General features: G+C 60.6%; 6 protein-coding genes across 6 annotated transcripts; 3 read left to right on the forward strand and 3 right to left on the reverse strand.

Moving 5' to 3' along the window:
* The first annotated feature begins 111 nt into the window (after window positions 1-111).
* Window positions 112-5,268, forward strand: THITE_2110465 (uncharacterized protein). Its single transcript, XM_003650656.1, has 4 exons — window positions 112-1,836; window positions 1,988-2,457; window positions 2,529-4,876; window positions 4,972-5,268. The coding sequence occupies exons 1-4, from the start codon at window positions 248-250 to the stop codon at window positions 4,999-5,001; spliced, it is 4,437 nt and encodes a 1,478-aa protein (XP_003650704.1). The 5' UTR covers window positions 112-247; the 3' UTR covers window positions 5,002-5,268.
* THITE_2061075 (uncharacterized protein) lies at window positions 5,200-6,875 on the reverse strand. The gene is made up of 2 exons (XM_003650657.1): window positions 6,538-6,875; window positions 5,200-6,465 (listed from the first exon to the last, which is right to left on the reverse strand). The coding sequence occupies exons 1-2, from the start codon at window positions 6,612-6,614 to the stop codon at window positions 5,658-5,660; spliced, it is 885 nt and encodes a 294-aa protein (XP_003650705.1). The 5' UTR covers window positions 6,615-6,875; the 3' UTR covers window positions 5,200-5,657.
* Window positions 6,876-7,292: 417 nt separating this feature from the next.
* THITE_2142287 (uncharacterized protein) lies at window positions 7,293-7,574 on the reverse strand (the record flags this gene model as incomplete). The annotated part of the gene is made up of 2 exons (XM_003650658.1): window positions 7,293-7,373; window positions 7,446-7,574. 2 exons carry the CDS (start codon window positions 7,572-7,574, stop codon window positions 7,293-7,295), a joined length of 210 nt encoding a protein of 69 aa, XP_003650706.1.
* Window positions 7,575-8,400: 826 nt separating this feature from the next.
* THITE_2110472 (uncharacterized protein) lies at window positions 8,401-10,011 on the forward strand. Its single transcript, XM_003650659.1, has 2 exons — window positions 8,401-8,826; window positions 8,902-10,011. The coding sequence occupies exons 1-2, from the start codon at window positions 8,497-8,499 to the stop codon at window positions 9,910-9,912; spliced, it is 1,341 nt and encodes a 446-aa protein (XP_003650707.1). The 5' UTR covers window positions 8,401-8,496; the 3' UTR covers window positions 9,913-10,011.
* Window positions 10,001-13,156, reverse strand: THITE_2061081 (uncharacterized protein). The gene is made up of 4 exons (XM_003650660.1): window positions 12,925-13,156; window positions 12,006-12,827; window positions 11,626-11,915; window positions 10,001-11,526 (listed from the first exon to the last, which is right to left on the reverse strand). Exons 1-4 carry the CDS (start codon window positions 13,038-13,040, stop codon window positions 10,781-10,783), a joined length of 1,974 nt encoding a protein of 657 aa, XP_003650708.1. The 5' UTR covers window positions 13,041-13,156; the 3' UTR covers window positions 10,001-10,780.
* Window positions 13,157-13,404: 248 nt separating this feature from the next.
* THITE_2041110 (uncharacterized protein) lies at window positions 13,405-14,323 on the forward strand (the record flags this gene model as incomplete). Its single annotated transcript, XM_003650661.1, has 2 exons — window positions 13,405-13,840; window positions 13,917-14,323. 2 exons carry the CDS (start codon window positions 13,405-13,407, stop codon window positions 14,321-14,323), a joined length of 843 nt encoding a protein of 280 aa, XP_003650709.1.
* Between the last annotated feature and the right edge of the window lie 271 nt (window positions 14,324-14,594).

Raw genomic sequence — 14,594 nt, forward strand, 5'->3', positions numbered from 1 at the left:
CCGACGGTGTTTTCTCTCCAGCGCCCACTCATTAGTTCGTTTATGAGACAAGCTCTCCTTATTTCACCTGTTGAGTCTTCGTGACTGTGACTGTCTTTTTGTTTCGTATTTGTTTGTTTTCCCACTCAAACTCCATATCCTTTCACAGCTGGAGAAGCAGTCCTCCCACCCGCTTGCTGTCGCCGATATCCGAGAGACACACTGGCCACCTCTACATCGCTGCGGTACTCCCCAGGAGATCAGCAAAATGGATGCCGGGTTGGAGCAGGTGGACCTCAAAGAGCCTGCTACCCACGAGGTCACCGTTTCTTCGCAATCTCGGCCAACCACCTCCTCGACCGCCCGGAACGCCGAAGATCTGAGCGAAGAGGCCCGGCGCAACAACCCGAATGGCTCGACTCGCCCGACTGGGGTCTCTGTCCGCCAGGCGACGGCCGATTTCGCCGAGCTGCAGCGCGAGCTATCCCGCATATCGCGTGCTAGCCAGCCACGCAGCCATGGAGAGGACAGGAAGAGCCAGCTCGAGGGCGGATTCCCCGCGTCCGAGGAGACCTTTGAGCAATTCGATCTGGAAGCAGTCCTGCGAGGCGACCTGGCCGCCGAGAGGGAGGCGGGGATTCGGCCGAAGCACATCGGGGTCTACTGGGACGGTCTCACGGTCAAGGGAATAGGCGGACAGACGAACTATGTCAAGACTTTTCCTGATGCTTTCATCGACTTCTTCGATGTCATTACTCCTATTCGACAAATGCTAGGCTTTGGGAAGAAAGGAGTCGAGGTCACGCTCCTGGACAACTTTAGGGGTGTCTGCAAACCGGGCGAGATGATTCTCGTGTTGGGCAAGCCCGGCTCTGGCTGCACTACTTTCCTCAAGACCATCGCGAACCAGCGGTACGGATACACCGCAGTAACTGGCGAGGTACTGTACGGCCCGTTCACCGACAAGGAGTTCCTGCAGTACCGGGGTGAGGCCTTGTACAACGACGAGGACGATATCCACCACCCGACTCTCACCGTCGAGCAGACTCTCGGATTTGCGCTCGATGTCAAGATGCCGGGCAAGCTCCCTGCCGGCCTCACCAGACAGCAGTTCAAGGAGAAGGTCGTGACAACTCTGTTGAAGATGTTCAACATTGAGCACACCCGCAAGACGATTGTCGGCAATCCCTTCGTTCGCGGCGTCTCCGGTGGCGAGAGGAAGCGGGTGTCCATTGCCGAAATGCTGGTCAGCAACGCTTGCATTCTGTCCTGGGACAACAGCACTCGCGGCTTGGATGCTTCGACCGCCTTGGACTTCATCAAGTCTCTCCGCGTGCAAACCGACCTGTACAAGACCAGCACCTTCGTCTCGCTGTACCAGGCATCCGAGAACATCTACAAGCTGTTCGACAAGGTCCTGGTCATTGACGAAGGCAAACAAGTTTACTTTGGTCCTGCTTCCGAGGCCAGGGCGTACTTCGAGGGACTCGGCTTCCTCCCCCGGCCCCGGCAGACCACTCCCGACTACGTTACTGGCTGCACAGACGCGTATGAGCGCGAGTATCAGGAGGGCCGCTCCGCCGAAAATGCGCCACACAGCCCCGCCACACTTGAAGCGGCCTTCAGGGAGTCGAAGTTCGCCAGGGCCCTGGACGAAGAGATGGCTGAATACAAGAAGAGGCTCCCAGAGGAGGCCGAACGGTACGAGGACTTCCGCATCGCGGTCCGCGAGCAGAAGCGCCGTGGCGCTTCCAAGAAGGCTGCCTACTCGGTCGGGTTCCACCAGCAAGTATGGGCGCTGATGAAGCGACAATTCCTGCTCAAGAAGCAAGACGTGCTCGCACTTGTCCTCTCTTGGTCAGTCAAACCCGATGTTTTATTTTTATTTTTTGTCTTCTTTGTTCCTGCGAATCACGGTTTTGGGTAGCTCTTAGTCGTTGCCCCTGAGACAGTCTGCTTGCTCCCGCTGTCGCGATCATGGAAGTACTAACTCGCATTGTTAAATCAGGGCGAGGAATATTATCATCGCCATTGTCCTCGGAACCCTGTACTTGAACCTGGGTCAGACGTCCGCTAGCGCTTTCAGCAAAGGCGGGTTGCTCTTCATCGCTCTCCTACACAACATCTTCAGTTCCTTTTCCGAGCTGGCTGGCACCATGACGGGACGCGCCGTGGTCAACAAGCACCGGGCGTACGCATTCCACAGGCCCTCGGCCTTGTGGATTGCGCAGATCTTCGTGGACCAGATCTTTTCCGCCGCCCAAGTCCTCGTCTTCTCACTCATTGTCTACTTCATGACGAATCTGGCACGGAACGCTGGCGCCTTCTTTACCTTCTACCTGCTGCTTCTGTCGGCGAACTTGTGCATGACTCTTTTCTTCCGCATCTTGGGCTGCATCTCGCCCGATTTCGACTACGCTGTCAAGTTCGCGACAGTCGGCATCACGTTGATGATCACCACTGCCGGCTACCTCATCCGTAAGTCCTATCATGCACGATGTCTTCATAGGAGGGGAAGGTTGTACATAGCTGACGTACTGGAATAATAGAGTATCAATCCGAGAAGGTGTGGCTGCGATGGATTTACTACATCAATATTGTCGGTCTCACTTTTAGCGCCTTGATGGAAAACGAATTCTCCCGTTCGAACATGACCTGCACGGCGGAGTCCCTGATCCCTGCAGGCCCGGGGTACACAGACATCAACAATCAGGTTTGCACTCTCGCGGGGTCGAAGCCGGGAAATCTTGAGATCAGCGGTTACGATTACCTCGAGAAGGGGTTCTCCTACCAGCGCGGGCTCCTCTGGCGCGACTGGGGTATTGTGGTAGCCATCATCGTCTTCTTCCTGATCATGAACATCGTTGCTGGAGAGTTCGTCCGCCACGGCATGGGCGGAAACCGGGCCAAGGTGTTCCAGAAGCCGAATGCGGAACGGGAAAGGCTCAACGCCGAGCTGCTCCGCAAGAGGGAAGAGAAGCGCAGAGCTCGTGCGGAGGAGTCAGAGTCGTCAGACCTGAACATCAAGTCGGAAAGCATTCTCACATGGGAGAACCTTTGCTACGACGTCCCTGTGCCCGGTGGCACTCGTCGCTTGCTAGACAATGTATTTGGTTACGTCAAGCCCGGTGAGCTTACCGCTCTGATGGGCGCTTCGGGGGCAGGCAAGACGACTCTCCTGGACGTCCTTGCGGCGAGAAAGAACATTGGCGTCATCACAGGCGACATCTTGGTCGACGGCGTCAAGCCAGGCAAGGAATTCCAGCGCGGCACGTCCTACGCTGAGCAGCTCGACGTCCACGACCCTACGCAGACCATCCGCGAGGCCCTCCGGTTCTCGGCTGACCTGCGCCAGCCGTACGAGACTCCGCGCGAGGAGAAGTACCGCTACGTCGAGGAGATTATCGCGCTTCTGGAGATGGAGACCTTCGCCGACGCGGTGATTGGCACTCCCGAGGCCGGTCTGACCGTCGAGCAGCGCAAGCGGGTTACGATCGGCGTCGAGTTGGCCGCCAAGCCCGAGCTTCTCCTCTTCCTCGATGAGCCGACGTCTGGCCTTGACAGCCAGAGCGCCTTCAACATTGTCCGCTTTCTGAAGAAGCTCGCTGCCGCCGGCCAGGCCATTCTCTGCACCATCCACCAGCCCAACGCCGCTCTTTTTGAGAATTTCGACCGGCTGCTGCTCCTCAAGTCTGGTGGGCGCTGCGTCTATTTCGGCGAGATCGGCAAGGACGCCTGCGTGCTGAGAGACTATCTGAGCCGGCACGGGGCCACTGCGGGCGCTTCGGACAACGTTGCCGAGTTCATGCTCGAAGCCATCGGCGCCGGCAGTTCCCCCCGCATCGGCAACCGCGATTGGGCAGACATCTGGGCCGAGAGCCCGGAGCTTGCCAACGTCAAGGATACCATTGCGCAGATGAAGGAAGCCCGCAAGGCAGCCGGTGCGCAGCGCCGCCCCGAGCTCGAGAAGGAGTATGCCTCGCCTTTCTGGCACCAGGTCAAGGTCGTTGTCCACCGTGCTAACCTGGCGCACTGGCGGACCCCCAACTACCTCTTCACCCGTCTGTTCAACCACTTCGTCATTGCGCTGCTGACCGGCTTGACCTACCTCAATCTGGACAACTCGAGGCAGTCGCTCCAGTATAAGGTCTTCGTCATGTTCCAGGTCACTGTGCTGCCCGCCTTGATCATCTCGCAGATCGAGGTTATGTACCACGTCAAGCGCGCGCTGTTCTTCCGGGAGCAGTCGTCCAAGATGTACAGCTCCTTCGTGTTCGCGACGTCGCTGCTCGTCGCCGAGATGCCGTACAGCGTCCTGTGCGCCGTCTCGTTCTTCCTCCCCCTCTACTACATCCCCGGCCTGCAGCCCGAGCCGTCGCGGGCCGGATACCAATTCTTCATCATCCTCATCACCGAGATCTTCTCGGTCACGCTGGGGCAAGCGCTCTCGGCGTTGACGCCCTCGCTGTTCGTCTCGTCCCAGTTCGACCCCTTCATCTTCGTCACCTTCTCCCTGTTCTGCGGCGTCACCATCCCCGCCCCGCAGATGCCGGCCGGCTACCGCACCTGGCTGTACCAGCTCAACCCGTTCACGCGCCTCATCGGCGGCATGGTGGTGACCGCGCTGCACGACGTGCCCGTGCAGTGCAGCCCGCCGGAGCTCAACGCGTTCCGGGCGCCGAGCAACACCACGTGCGGCGAGTACATGCAGCCGTTCTTCGAGCGCGGCGGCGCCGGCTACCTCGTCAGCAACAACACGCAGGACTGCGAGTACTGCGCTTACAAGGTGGGCGACGAGTTCTACCAGCCGCTCGGCCTGAGCTTCGACAACCGCTGGCGGGACCTGGGCATCTACATTGCGTATATCGGGAGCAACTTGATCATCCTGTTCCTTGCGGTGCGTTTCGTTCCCCATCTCCCCTCCCCCAACACACTTTTCGTCACCATACCTGGCTGAAGACACCCGAATGGTTTGCTCATCACATGTTTTAGAGCCGATTCCTGAACTACAACAAGCGGTGACCGACACCGATCTGGCGCCACTCCATGATAGGGGGCGGAACAGCAACCAAACCCTTACCTTTAGGATACGATAGATCTCCTTTGTCATGCACTACTTACCTGCCTCCGCGCTCGGCGTTTTTGGTCGATCAAGCGCAGCGACGTTTTAGACTGGGTTGGGTAACTCTAGACACTCATTTCTTGTTTGCTAGTCTTAGTGCACTGTGAGTTGAGCCGTTGCCGGGCGTCTAAAAGCAGTTCTTGCATTGCCCGGCTAGTATATACCTAATTTGATTTATCTTATATCCATTTCGCATGACCTGAATACCGAGTAGAGATTTTTCGTTGCGAGTGAGATGGCCTTCCGTGACATAGCGGTTAGAGAAACCTCGTCTTTTACAGCATGGAAGAGAGACAAACGGGTGGTGTAATCGGCGAGCCGCCGAGTTCATTTTTGGCAGTGAGCCGCCGGTATCTCACTGCGGCTGGTGTGCCTGCTGGGTACTTAGACAAATTCGTTGGTTGCACCCCAAAGCTTCACCGCAAAGAAGACCATGAAAAAAAGCAGGGCGCAATGGCTCAGATCCCTTCCTCATCCCGGCCACCAAACCAGTCACCACGACATGGGAAACAACGACAATATGAGGAACCACCACGGTATTTTAGCAGAAAAGCAGCTAGTGAATAACCTCAGGAGCACCGGCCTTCGCGTCAGCAGCCGGCGTCGTCGCAGACTCGGCCGCCACCGCATGGGCGGGCGCGCCGCCGGGCACCTCGTCGTTCTTCTTGCCCTCGGTCGGCTTCTCCGCGGCGGCGGCGGCGGTAGCGAAGGACGGGTGCACGCTCCCCAGCACCTTGTCCAGGCCGAGGCCCTTGTAGAACTTGCCGCCGCCCTCCTGCTCCTTCTTCAGCTCGGCGAGGCGGCGGGCCTCGGCGTGGATGTCCTGGACCTGCTTCTGGCTGTTGGTGTAGAAGGCGACGAGGCGGCGGCCGGCCTCGGTGTCGCGCGACTTGCGCTCAAAGTACGAGCTCAGGCCGGTCAGCAGCGAGCTGGCGCGGGCCGAGATGTGGTAGTTGGCGTCGGCGGCCAGCGCGCGGTCGGTCGCGCCCGTCTTGGCGTCCAGGTGCTTCAGCGTGGCCACGAAGCGCGACGAGATGTTGTGCTGCTCGTCCAGCTGGATCGCCTTCTGCAGGCCCTGGTCCGCCACCACGTAGCCGTGCGCCAGGATCTCGGCCAGGATCCGCGCCCGCGGCTTTTCTTCCTGGCTCAGGTGCGGGGAGTCCTGCCGGTGCGGGTCGCGCGAGGACGGCGTGGCGTCGGCCGGGGCCGAGCCGGTGACGGCGATCTCGTTGCCGCCGAGCGTCGTGTGGTTGAGGAGCAGGGCGGTGCTGGCCGCGGTGGGCAGCTCGAAGGTTACGGTGGCGTTCTTGGTGGCGTGCTCGCCGGTGCCCTCGCTGGTGATCTCGATGGAGGAAATCTTGCCGCTGCACGGGCGGTTGGTTAGCTTCGCGGGCGGGAGGGTGGAGGACGAGGACATGTGGGCGAAGCTAGCTTACCAGAATTGGAAAAAGTTGCTGATTTCCTCATCGCTGGCCTTCCCGCCAATGTTCTTAACGTGGACTGTGGTGGCCATGTCGGCGATGATGGACGATAATAAGGTCAGTGGTAGGGAGGCCGCTGCTTGCTGGTCTGCGGGGCTGCGGGGTGCCGGGGTGTCGAGGTATCGGCAACGTTCAAGTGCGCGTGGGAGGCTGCAGAGTCGAGGAATGCAACTGCTCAGGATATCTTCGGCGAAAATGAGGTTGACAGGACAGCCGGGACGAAAAGCTGCGGATATATGTACGGAGGAGATTGCAGTCAAGGAAATGGGACGCGTGGTCGCACTGCCATTCAGGGAAGAGGGGAAGCGTTCGTTACAGCAGGGGAGGGGCGAACCATGTCGTCATCTCCACAGCAGGGATGCGGGGCGGGAAATGGCGGTTGTTTAGCGAACCAAACAGGATAGTGGACAAACGGAAGACGGCGTAACATGATGCTGGCCATTGCAGCCAGACCGTTGTGCTGCGCAACAGACGAGCGGATACAGACGGATACCGACAGCATGGCTTGGCTTGGCGCTTCGAATGGTTTAATGACAGCCCATTCGCAGTGCGCAGTATGGAATAATCCATGCAGGATACCCAATCCGTTATCAAAATCGCAGAAGCATGGTCTTCTCGATAAGACATTTGAGAAGCTATGGAACGTTCCCTTATAATAATTTGCTGGTGCTCTCCATTCTGCCCCTATTCCGTAGACTGACCGACGTTGCTCACACGTTCGGCTTAGCTGTCTTTGCAAACTTCCGCTCGACCTCGTCCTCCATCGGGCCCCGGGGGTTGGATGTCAGATGCTGCGGAGTGCAGAAGTACAGACGAGTCAGCCGACCGCAATGCTTGATCGGGGGGGGGAGGGCTCTGCCCACCTCGAGAGCCTCCTTGTTGATGTCCTCCTTGTGCGAGGCGTCGTCAGTCCCCTTGCCGGATGCGGGAACGTCGTGCATCTGCTTGCCCGACGACCTCTCGGGCGGAGGGGATTGGCCGCGCTCAGGCATCTCGGGCATGGTGGTGTTGGTGTGATAAAGCTGGGTAGTCGGTAGCTACTGCGTACGCAGGACCGGTGCCGGACGGGACAAGACTCAAAAGGTCAACGTCAGTTGCATGCTCCATCCATGCGTCCCTGCATCCATGCGAGGTGCGAGGTGGGAGCTGCGAGGGGAGGGAAGGGGTTGTGACACACTTTGCTGGTGCGAATTGCTCGAAAATGAACTGGGCTGAGTTTTACGTATCGAGCTGAGAGCAGGACAAGAAGTGCAATCTCTTTGTACTAAGTTATATAGGTAGCTTGCATCGACATCACCGCTTGAGCACCCCTCCCGTCTGGTCAACTGAAGGCATTACATCATTGTCCGTCACTCGAAACCCCTGTCCGCTGAGCGTTGGGGCCAGTGTCGCCCAGTGCCCCTTGCGAGAGGGCCCACTCACCAGTCCGGCTTTGGGACGACCCACTCGCTCTCACACTAGTGAACTCCCGAGCGGGCAGGTGGGGCTCGCTGAGCTTCCTCAAAGGAAATCATTCGGTGCTGCACATCCGCACCTTCTCCGACCGGGACCCCGGCCGGGGAGACCACCCTCCCGCAAGCCGACTTGCCGACTCGACTCGACGTGGCCGCCGCATGAACGGCCACATTACCATGCCATTCGTTGCGCGTGTTTGTTTTGGGCGCGACTTTGTGAGCCTCTCATTTCTGCTCCGCGCTCCATCTCCATCTCTGTCTGCTTGAACCCCCCATTGCCTCGGCCCCCGATTTTGAAGCAAGCCGACAGCTTGGCTGGCCGATCAGCAGCCGCCGTGCTTTCAGAGGCTTTGCTTTGTTCACGCACTCGGCTGTTCTGTAACGCAGCGAGTACCACCGTCAGCCATCTTCACCATCATCACACATCATCGTCATTGTCATCAGTCCTCCGCGCGCCGCCATGCCTGATCTCAACTCGGTCCCGCCCTCCCCTCATTACCTCGCGAACGCGTCGCGCCAGCCATCTTCGCAACAAATGCCGCCGCCGCCCGCACCCCGTTCGCCCTCGCTGCATATCCTCCCGTCGAACCAGGGCACGGTCAACGCCTCTGCCGCGTCGTCGACTCTGCCATCCCCGCGCGTCCCCTCAGCGAGCTCCTTTCCGTCCCTTCCGGCCCTCCCCATGGGCGACAACACCGGCGTCGGCCCCGGTCCAGGGCCCTTGCGGCACCCGCGCCCGCTGACGGCCGCCGATCTCCACCTGCAGCTGGAGAAGGAACAGGAGGCGGTGGTATGTGAGGATTCGAATACGTCGAGTGCATATGCATACCTACATACCGCCCAGCCCGTGCTGATTGCGGTCTAGGTCAACCGTCTCACCCGCGAACTTTCGATCCTCCGCGCAGCCCAAAACGCCTCGGTCGTCTCGAACGCCTCCTCCGCCTCGGCGAGCACCTCGGCTGCCGAGCCCGCCGCCTGGGCCGACGCTTCGCACAGCAGCCTCGGAACCAGCCACTACCAGCCCGTCCGCCACCACCGCACCTCCTCCAGTGCCAGCGCCCGTAGCTTCACCGCCAACGCAGGCTCCGTGTCAACCGCATCCCTGGCCGGCATCTCCTCGCCCGTGCCTGTGCGCCCCGCCGCCCAGCCCGCCATGGCTATTCCAATTGGCGGCGGCACGGCCCTCAGCCGGCAGAACAGCAGCGCCTCCCGCCGCAGCCGAGCCGGCTCGCCATCCCCGGCCTCACACTCCCTCTCCGGCAGCTACACACAGCAGCACCACCACCACCACCATCACAACCGCATGGGCGGCGAGCCCAGCTCCCTACCATCCGGCTACTTTACCGCGCGGCCGCCCGCGCCGGCCCCGCCCGTGCGCTCGCACTCGGGCAGCAACACCGCGACAACCCCCGCCTCCACGGCCGCCCCAAGCGAGCTGTCGCCCGGCATCCTGCCCGCCACGTCGCGCTTCGAGGAGACGGCGCTGCGCCGCGCCGAGCTGGAGGAAATCAAGCGCGAGAACGAGGCGCTGCGCCGGCGGGTACGCGAGCTGGAGCGCTTGGTGCAGGACGCCGCCGCGGCCAAGCGGACAGAGGAGGGCAGCACGGACGAGCAGCAGCACCAACAACATTACCACCACCACCACCAAGACGACGACCATCATGGGGCTTGGGCGTCGCGGCCGTCGGAGGAAGGACGGTTGCGAGCTGTTAGCGCCAGTGCATTGAGCTCAGCTGGGAGCGTGACTGTGGGGCTCGGGGTCGGCGGCGGCGGCGGCGACGTGCCTGAGGGGGAGGAGGGGGACGAGGTCGTGCGGGTTGGGGAGAGTGCTGCGAGTGCAGGGTTGGGAAGGGGTCGAGGGAGGGTGAGGGAATAGCGTCATGTTGGCGGTATCACGGCTCTCGAGGGCGTTCTACTGAGCCTCTTCTTTTATCTTCCTGCTTGCTTTTTTTTTTTTTTTCTTTCCTCCCGTCTTATCTATTTTTATTTTTCGTTTACTTCCCCTGTTATCCTACTTCCCTTTTCACGCCCCATTGCCACCCTTTCTCGTCTGCTCCCTTACTTTGCTCTCTTTATGAGTCCGGACGGCGTACAGGGGTTCTGGTTTGCTACTTCACGTGCACTCCCGTTAACTTGCGCCGCTACCCCTTCTAACTCCGCCCGGTATTACATTTCTAATAACCTGTCTTGGATTTTGTTTGGCGGGTCCTCTAGGGGTATTTGGTTTCTGTGTGTGTTTGGGAAAAGCAACCGGGGTCCTATCGTGTTCTTGTGCTTTGGTCGGTTCGACGCTATGTGGCTGCCCTGGCGAGCTCTGCTGCTGCTGCCACTGCTGCTGCTGATAGGTACGATGGGAATCCATAAAATGCGTGGTGGGGTTGTTTCGTGATGGACAACCTTCTCATTGCTTCTTGCTATCGTCTGAGGCTTCGCTTCACTTCCATCTCTGGATTCAGCCTCAGCCCTGTTTAGCGTCACTGCGGCAGGATGAGCTTGGTGTGGGTTGTGCGCTTGGCGCCGCTTCCTGTGTGTGGATGCAGCCGTTCCAACTGATCACGAAGAGAATTTATCAAGCGCCAAGCGAGTCTTTTACCAAATGCCAGGCCATTCGGCACGCTCGCTCCGTTTGTCGCTGCATTTAATGTCGATCACCTTCCGGGTCTAGCACCGGGTATCCCACGTTCTAGGCTAGGTAGGCGTCTTCAGGGGGGGGGCGGACTTCGCACCACCCTCGAGCCAGAGACCTACGTCGTGGCCGGCGACCAGCCTAGGACATCCTCCAGCCATTTGTCATTCTCCAGATCCATCGAGTCCATCCACGACATGTCCTCCACATCCGGCACCCGACCATCTACTTGCCCCGTCCCCACTACGCAATGATCCGCGCCGTGCCCAGCCTGCTGGCCCCCGAGACCGGCCTGCCCCTGCGGCAGCGCCGTCGACAAATCCCACCTTGCCTCCGCCCAGACCCGCGCCCTCCCAAACAGCCTGGCCAGCAGCCTGAACAGATCGTCGCTCGACACCAGCCCCGGCCCGCCGGCGGCCTCGGCGCTGACCGCCTCGAGCTTGGCGACCATCCAGTCCAGCGTGGTCAGCAGGTCGACGCGGCTCCGCACCGCGCGGCAGTCCAGCGCCGGGTCCGGGTGCGTGGAGAGGTGCTTGAGGACCGCGTTGCACCAGACCGCCTGCGTCCAGAAGTGCGAGGGCAGCGCGAGGCAGCGCGACGCCGGCATGCGCCGGAACGTGGCCAGCCAGCCTGCGATGGATTCCGCGCTGCGGTGGAACGCGGTCAGCCGCTCCAGCCCCGGCGTTGCCCCGGCGGCGGTGCTGCGAGCAGATGAGGAGGTCGGTCCCCCGTGGGTACGAGGTTGTGGGGGTGGGTGTGGTGGTGGTGGTGAGAGCGAGAGGGCGGTCTGGTCGAGGTAGACTGCGGTGTAGTATGCGTGTGCGCCGAGGAGGTCGGCGGGCCAGGGCTGAGGGTGGTCGGCGTCTGGGGTGGGTTGGTGGTGCGTCAGCAAGGGCGTTGAAGTGAGAGAGAAGACGGCATGAGCTTGCCTTGGCGCGCAGCGGGGAGTTCGGCCGAGCTTACCTAGGTTCAGCGAGGCTCTGAGTGCCTGCAGCTCTGTGCGCAGGGTGTTGAGGTACAGAAGGCCGGAAATGGAGGAAGAAGTGGGCGTTCCTCCACCGCGGAAGCGATCCGAATCGGCGTCGTGCTGCTCCCGCACCTGGACTGCTCTGTGCGTGAGCAGCTGCAAGCGCACCTGCGCGGCAAAGGTCTCGTCTGTTGGACAGGACTTGTTCGCGGCAACGACACGCAGAGCGTCCTCCATCTGCGGCGTCCACCGCAGAGCGTCGATGCGTCCAAAGTGACACGAGATTCTGCCCGAGCGCGAGCGTCAGTGAACCAACCATATTCTGCTTCCCCAGGCCAGCAGCACACTATCCAACAGCGCTTGAGTATAGACTCACTGAGAGCTCAAGACAAAACAGGCTAGGACAGCTCGTTGCCGTTCCATGAAATCCCCCGCGCCGGGGTCATCGTCGGGGAAGCCTTGGGTGTACGCCACGATGGCCTGCACGTCGGGCCGTGAGGGCTTGAACAACCGCAGGTCGTACACCAGCGAGATGGCGAGCACCATGAGGCGGGAGAGCAGACCGGCTCTGCCAAGGAAAGCGTCGGTGCTCCAGGCGATGTACGTCAGGAGTCCCAGCAGCAGGTCCATGCTGGACTGGCTGCTCATCAGAGCAGAGTTGAAGACGAGCTGTTTCAGCTCCTCGATCCGGGGCAGCCTTCTTTGCGCTGAGAAGGTCGTGACCGTGAGAATGGCCTGAAACAGAATCGGTCGGTCGTCGCGGAGCTGACTGCCTGTGAGGCTGGGGGGCAAGGTGAGAAACGGAAAGCAGGGTAGCATTTGGGACCTGAAGAACCGAAGAGCTTCCTCCGCCTCAGCTGATGTTGGGAAGCCGGGCGTCAGAATGCGCATCGAGGATGCCCCGGAAGCAGGCGTTGGTCCGCCATCGGTGACCGGGCTCGGGCCAGAGGGGCTCGGGCCAGAGGAGTCACTTGGGGTGCTCCTCGCGTTAGCCGTGGAGTTTGACGAGCTCTCCTGGCGAAGCTGGAGCCCATGGGGCGCAGTTCCAGAGGAGCTGACCAGGGACTGTATCGTGGAGAAAAGAAGGTCAATCTTGCCCTCTAGCTGGGCAATGCGCGCGTCTTGCGCTGCTGTTTTCTGAGCATTCCGCCTGCGAGCCGCCTCTGACGGCTGGCAGTCTTTCCCGAGGCGAAAGCATCTGCGGGGATGTCAGCCGTGTCCTGTACATGCTTGAAGAACTAAGCCCCTTGGTCTGTCTCGAGAGAAGAAGCAGACAAAGAGACTTGACCGCCGACCTTTCGCATCCACCACCGCCGGGACGAGGTAGGCATCGGCACTTGGCCTTGAAACATTGCATGCAGGCCTGGCCATACGTACTCGTCCGGGCAGGGGCTGATCCATTCCTCTCCATCGCTATTGCAAAAGCAAACCACGCTTCAAGCTCTCGGCGCAGAGATGCCTCGCAAAGTCCGCGAATCCGCAGGAATCATCGCGGTCGCGTGGGTGCTCCGGGAGTGAGGGTTGTCCACGCTCCGGAGAGAGCGGAGGAGATTCCGAGGAAGGGAGTCCGAGTGACATGTGGGTCTGACGGACTTTCCTCCACACAAAGCACTCGGTGGTGTGGCACTGAGCCGGACTTGGCGCACCGAATTCCGGTCGATACGGGATCTGCCCCGGAAGAGTCCGTGTAAGTGAACTCATTGAAATGGCTCGTCCTGCCCACACCCACTCGCAGAATGTAAGAAAGCCAAATCCCGGGATCCAACTCATTCAAGATGCTGCAAAAAACAGTCCTGATCACCGGCTGCAGCTACGGCGGGCTTGGGTCGCACCTAGCCGAAGCCTTCGCCGCCCGAGGCTTCCATGTCTTCGCGACGCTGCGCAACCCGGCCAAGGCCGGCGCACTCAGCGGCATGGCAGGCGTGCAGGTCCTGGAGCTCGAGGTCACGTCGGCCGAGTCCATCCAGTCCTGCGTGAAGGCGGTCGAGAAGACCACGGGCGGGAGCCTCGACGTCCTCGTCAACAACGCCGGCGCCGACCACACCCTCCCGCTCCTGGACACGCCCATCGACGAAGCGAAGCGGCTCTATGACCTGAATGTCTGGGCGCCGCTCGCCGTCATGCAGGCGTTCGCGCCGATGGTCATCAACGCGAAGGGGGCAATCTGCAACATCTCGTCGGTGTCGGCCGTCTGCAACTTCGCCTGGGCTGGTGAGACCCGTCGAATATGTCCTTTCAACAGAAAAACACACAGATCCTGGACACTGTGGACTGACCGCCCTTGCAGGGACGTACGCAAGCTCCAAAGCAGCGCTCACCACGCTGTCCGAGACGATGCGCGTGGAGCTGGAGCCCTTCGGGGTGCGGGTGCTGACGGTGATGCTGGGCGGCTGCGCGACCAACGCCCACGCGGGGATGCCCGACCTGGTGCTTCCGCCGGGCTCGCGGTACCAGAAGATCTGGGAGACGATCGACCGCCAGAAGAAGGGCCTGATCTACAAGAACAAGCAGGACCCGAAGGTGACGGCGCGGAACCTCGTGAGCGACATCACCGGCGGCCGCAGCAGCTACGTCTGGCGCGGCGCTGCCGCCACGCTCTGCTGGTTCAGCACGACGTTCATGCCTAACAGCATGTTTGTGAAGATGGTGAATGAGGATAAGGGGCTGAACGTACTGGCTCAAGGGAGCAAATAAGTCGGAGGTCGTCTCGTGTATGCGTCTTGGAAATGTCAATTCATGGGCAAGAAGGGATAGTTATAGTTCATATATAATAGCTGTACTCTAGTGTATCTCGATCCCGCCAAATTCATCGTTTGTTCGGGTTCTGCCAATCATGGACTCGGGAGCTCATGAGGGCGCGGTGAACCCCCGTGCCACCTTGGCGCGGGACGATAGCCGTGGTCCTCCCGGCGGCCTGCCGCAGCCCTGCGCCGCTCCCGGCCGGTCTGCCCGGCACCTTTGATCG

This window comes from Thermothielavioides terrestris, chromosome 1, assembly GCF_000226115.1.
Source record: "Thermothielavioides terrestris NRRL 8126 chromosome 1, complete sequence".
In the NCBI taxonomy this organism is placed as follows: domain Eukaryota; kingdom Fungi; phylum Ascomycota; class Sordariomycetes; order Sordariales; family Chaetomiaceae; genus Thermothielavioides; species Thermothielavioides terrestris.

Bases quoted from the DNA above. Each gene is read 5' to 3' on its own strand.
- THITE_2110465 (XM_003650656.1), top strand. From the start codon at position 248: ATGGATGCCGGGTTGGAGCAGGTGGACCTCAAAGAGCCTGCTACCCAC. The intron at 1,837-1,987 runs GTCAGTCAAACC...TTGTTAAATCAG, and splicing joins CTCGCACTTGTCCTCTCTTG to GGCGAGGAATATTATCATCG. The intron at 4,877-4,971 runs GTGCGTTTCGTT...CACATGTTTTAG, and splicing joins TGATCATCCTGTTCCTTGCG to AGCCGATTCCTGAACTACAA.
- THITE_2061075 (XM_003650657.1), bottom strand. From the start codon at position 6,614: ATGGCCACCACAGTCCACGTTAAGAACATTGGCGGGAAGGCCAGCGAT. The intron at 6,466-6,537 runs GTAAGCTAGCTT...CCGCCCGTGCAG, and splicing joins AGCAACTTTTTCCAATTCTG to CGGCAAGATTTCCTCCATCG.
- THITE_2110472 (XM_003650659.1), top strand. From the start codon at position 8,497: ATGCCTGATCTCAACTCGGTCCCGCCCTCCCCTCATTACCTCGCGAAC. The intron at 8,827-8,901 runs GTATGTGAGGAT...ATTGCGGTCTAG, and splicing joins AGAAGGAACAGGAGGCGGTG to GTCAACCGTCTCACCCGCGA.
- THITE_2061081 (XM_003650660.1), bottom strand. From the start codon at position 13,040: ATGGAGAGGAATGGATCAGCCCCTGCCCGGACGAGTACGTATGGCCAG. The intron at 11,916-12,005 runs GTGAGTCTATAC...GCGCTCGGGCAG, and splicing joins TGTTTTGTCTTGAGCTCTCA to AATCTCGTGTCACTTTGGAC. The intron at 11,527-11,625 runs GTAAGCTCGGCC...AACCCACCCCAG, and splicing joins CAGAGCCTCGCTGAACCTAG to ACGCCGACCACCCTCAGCCC.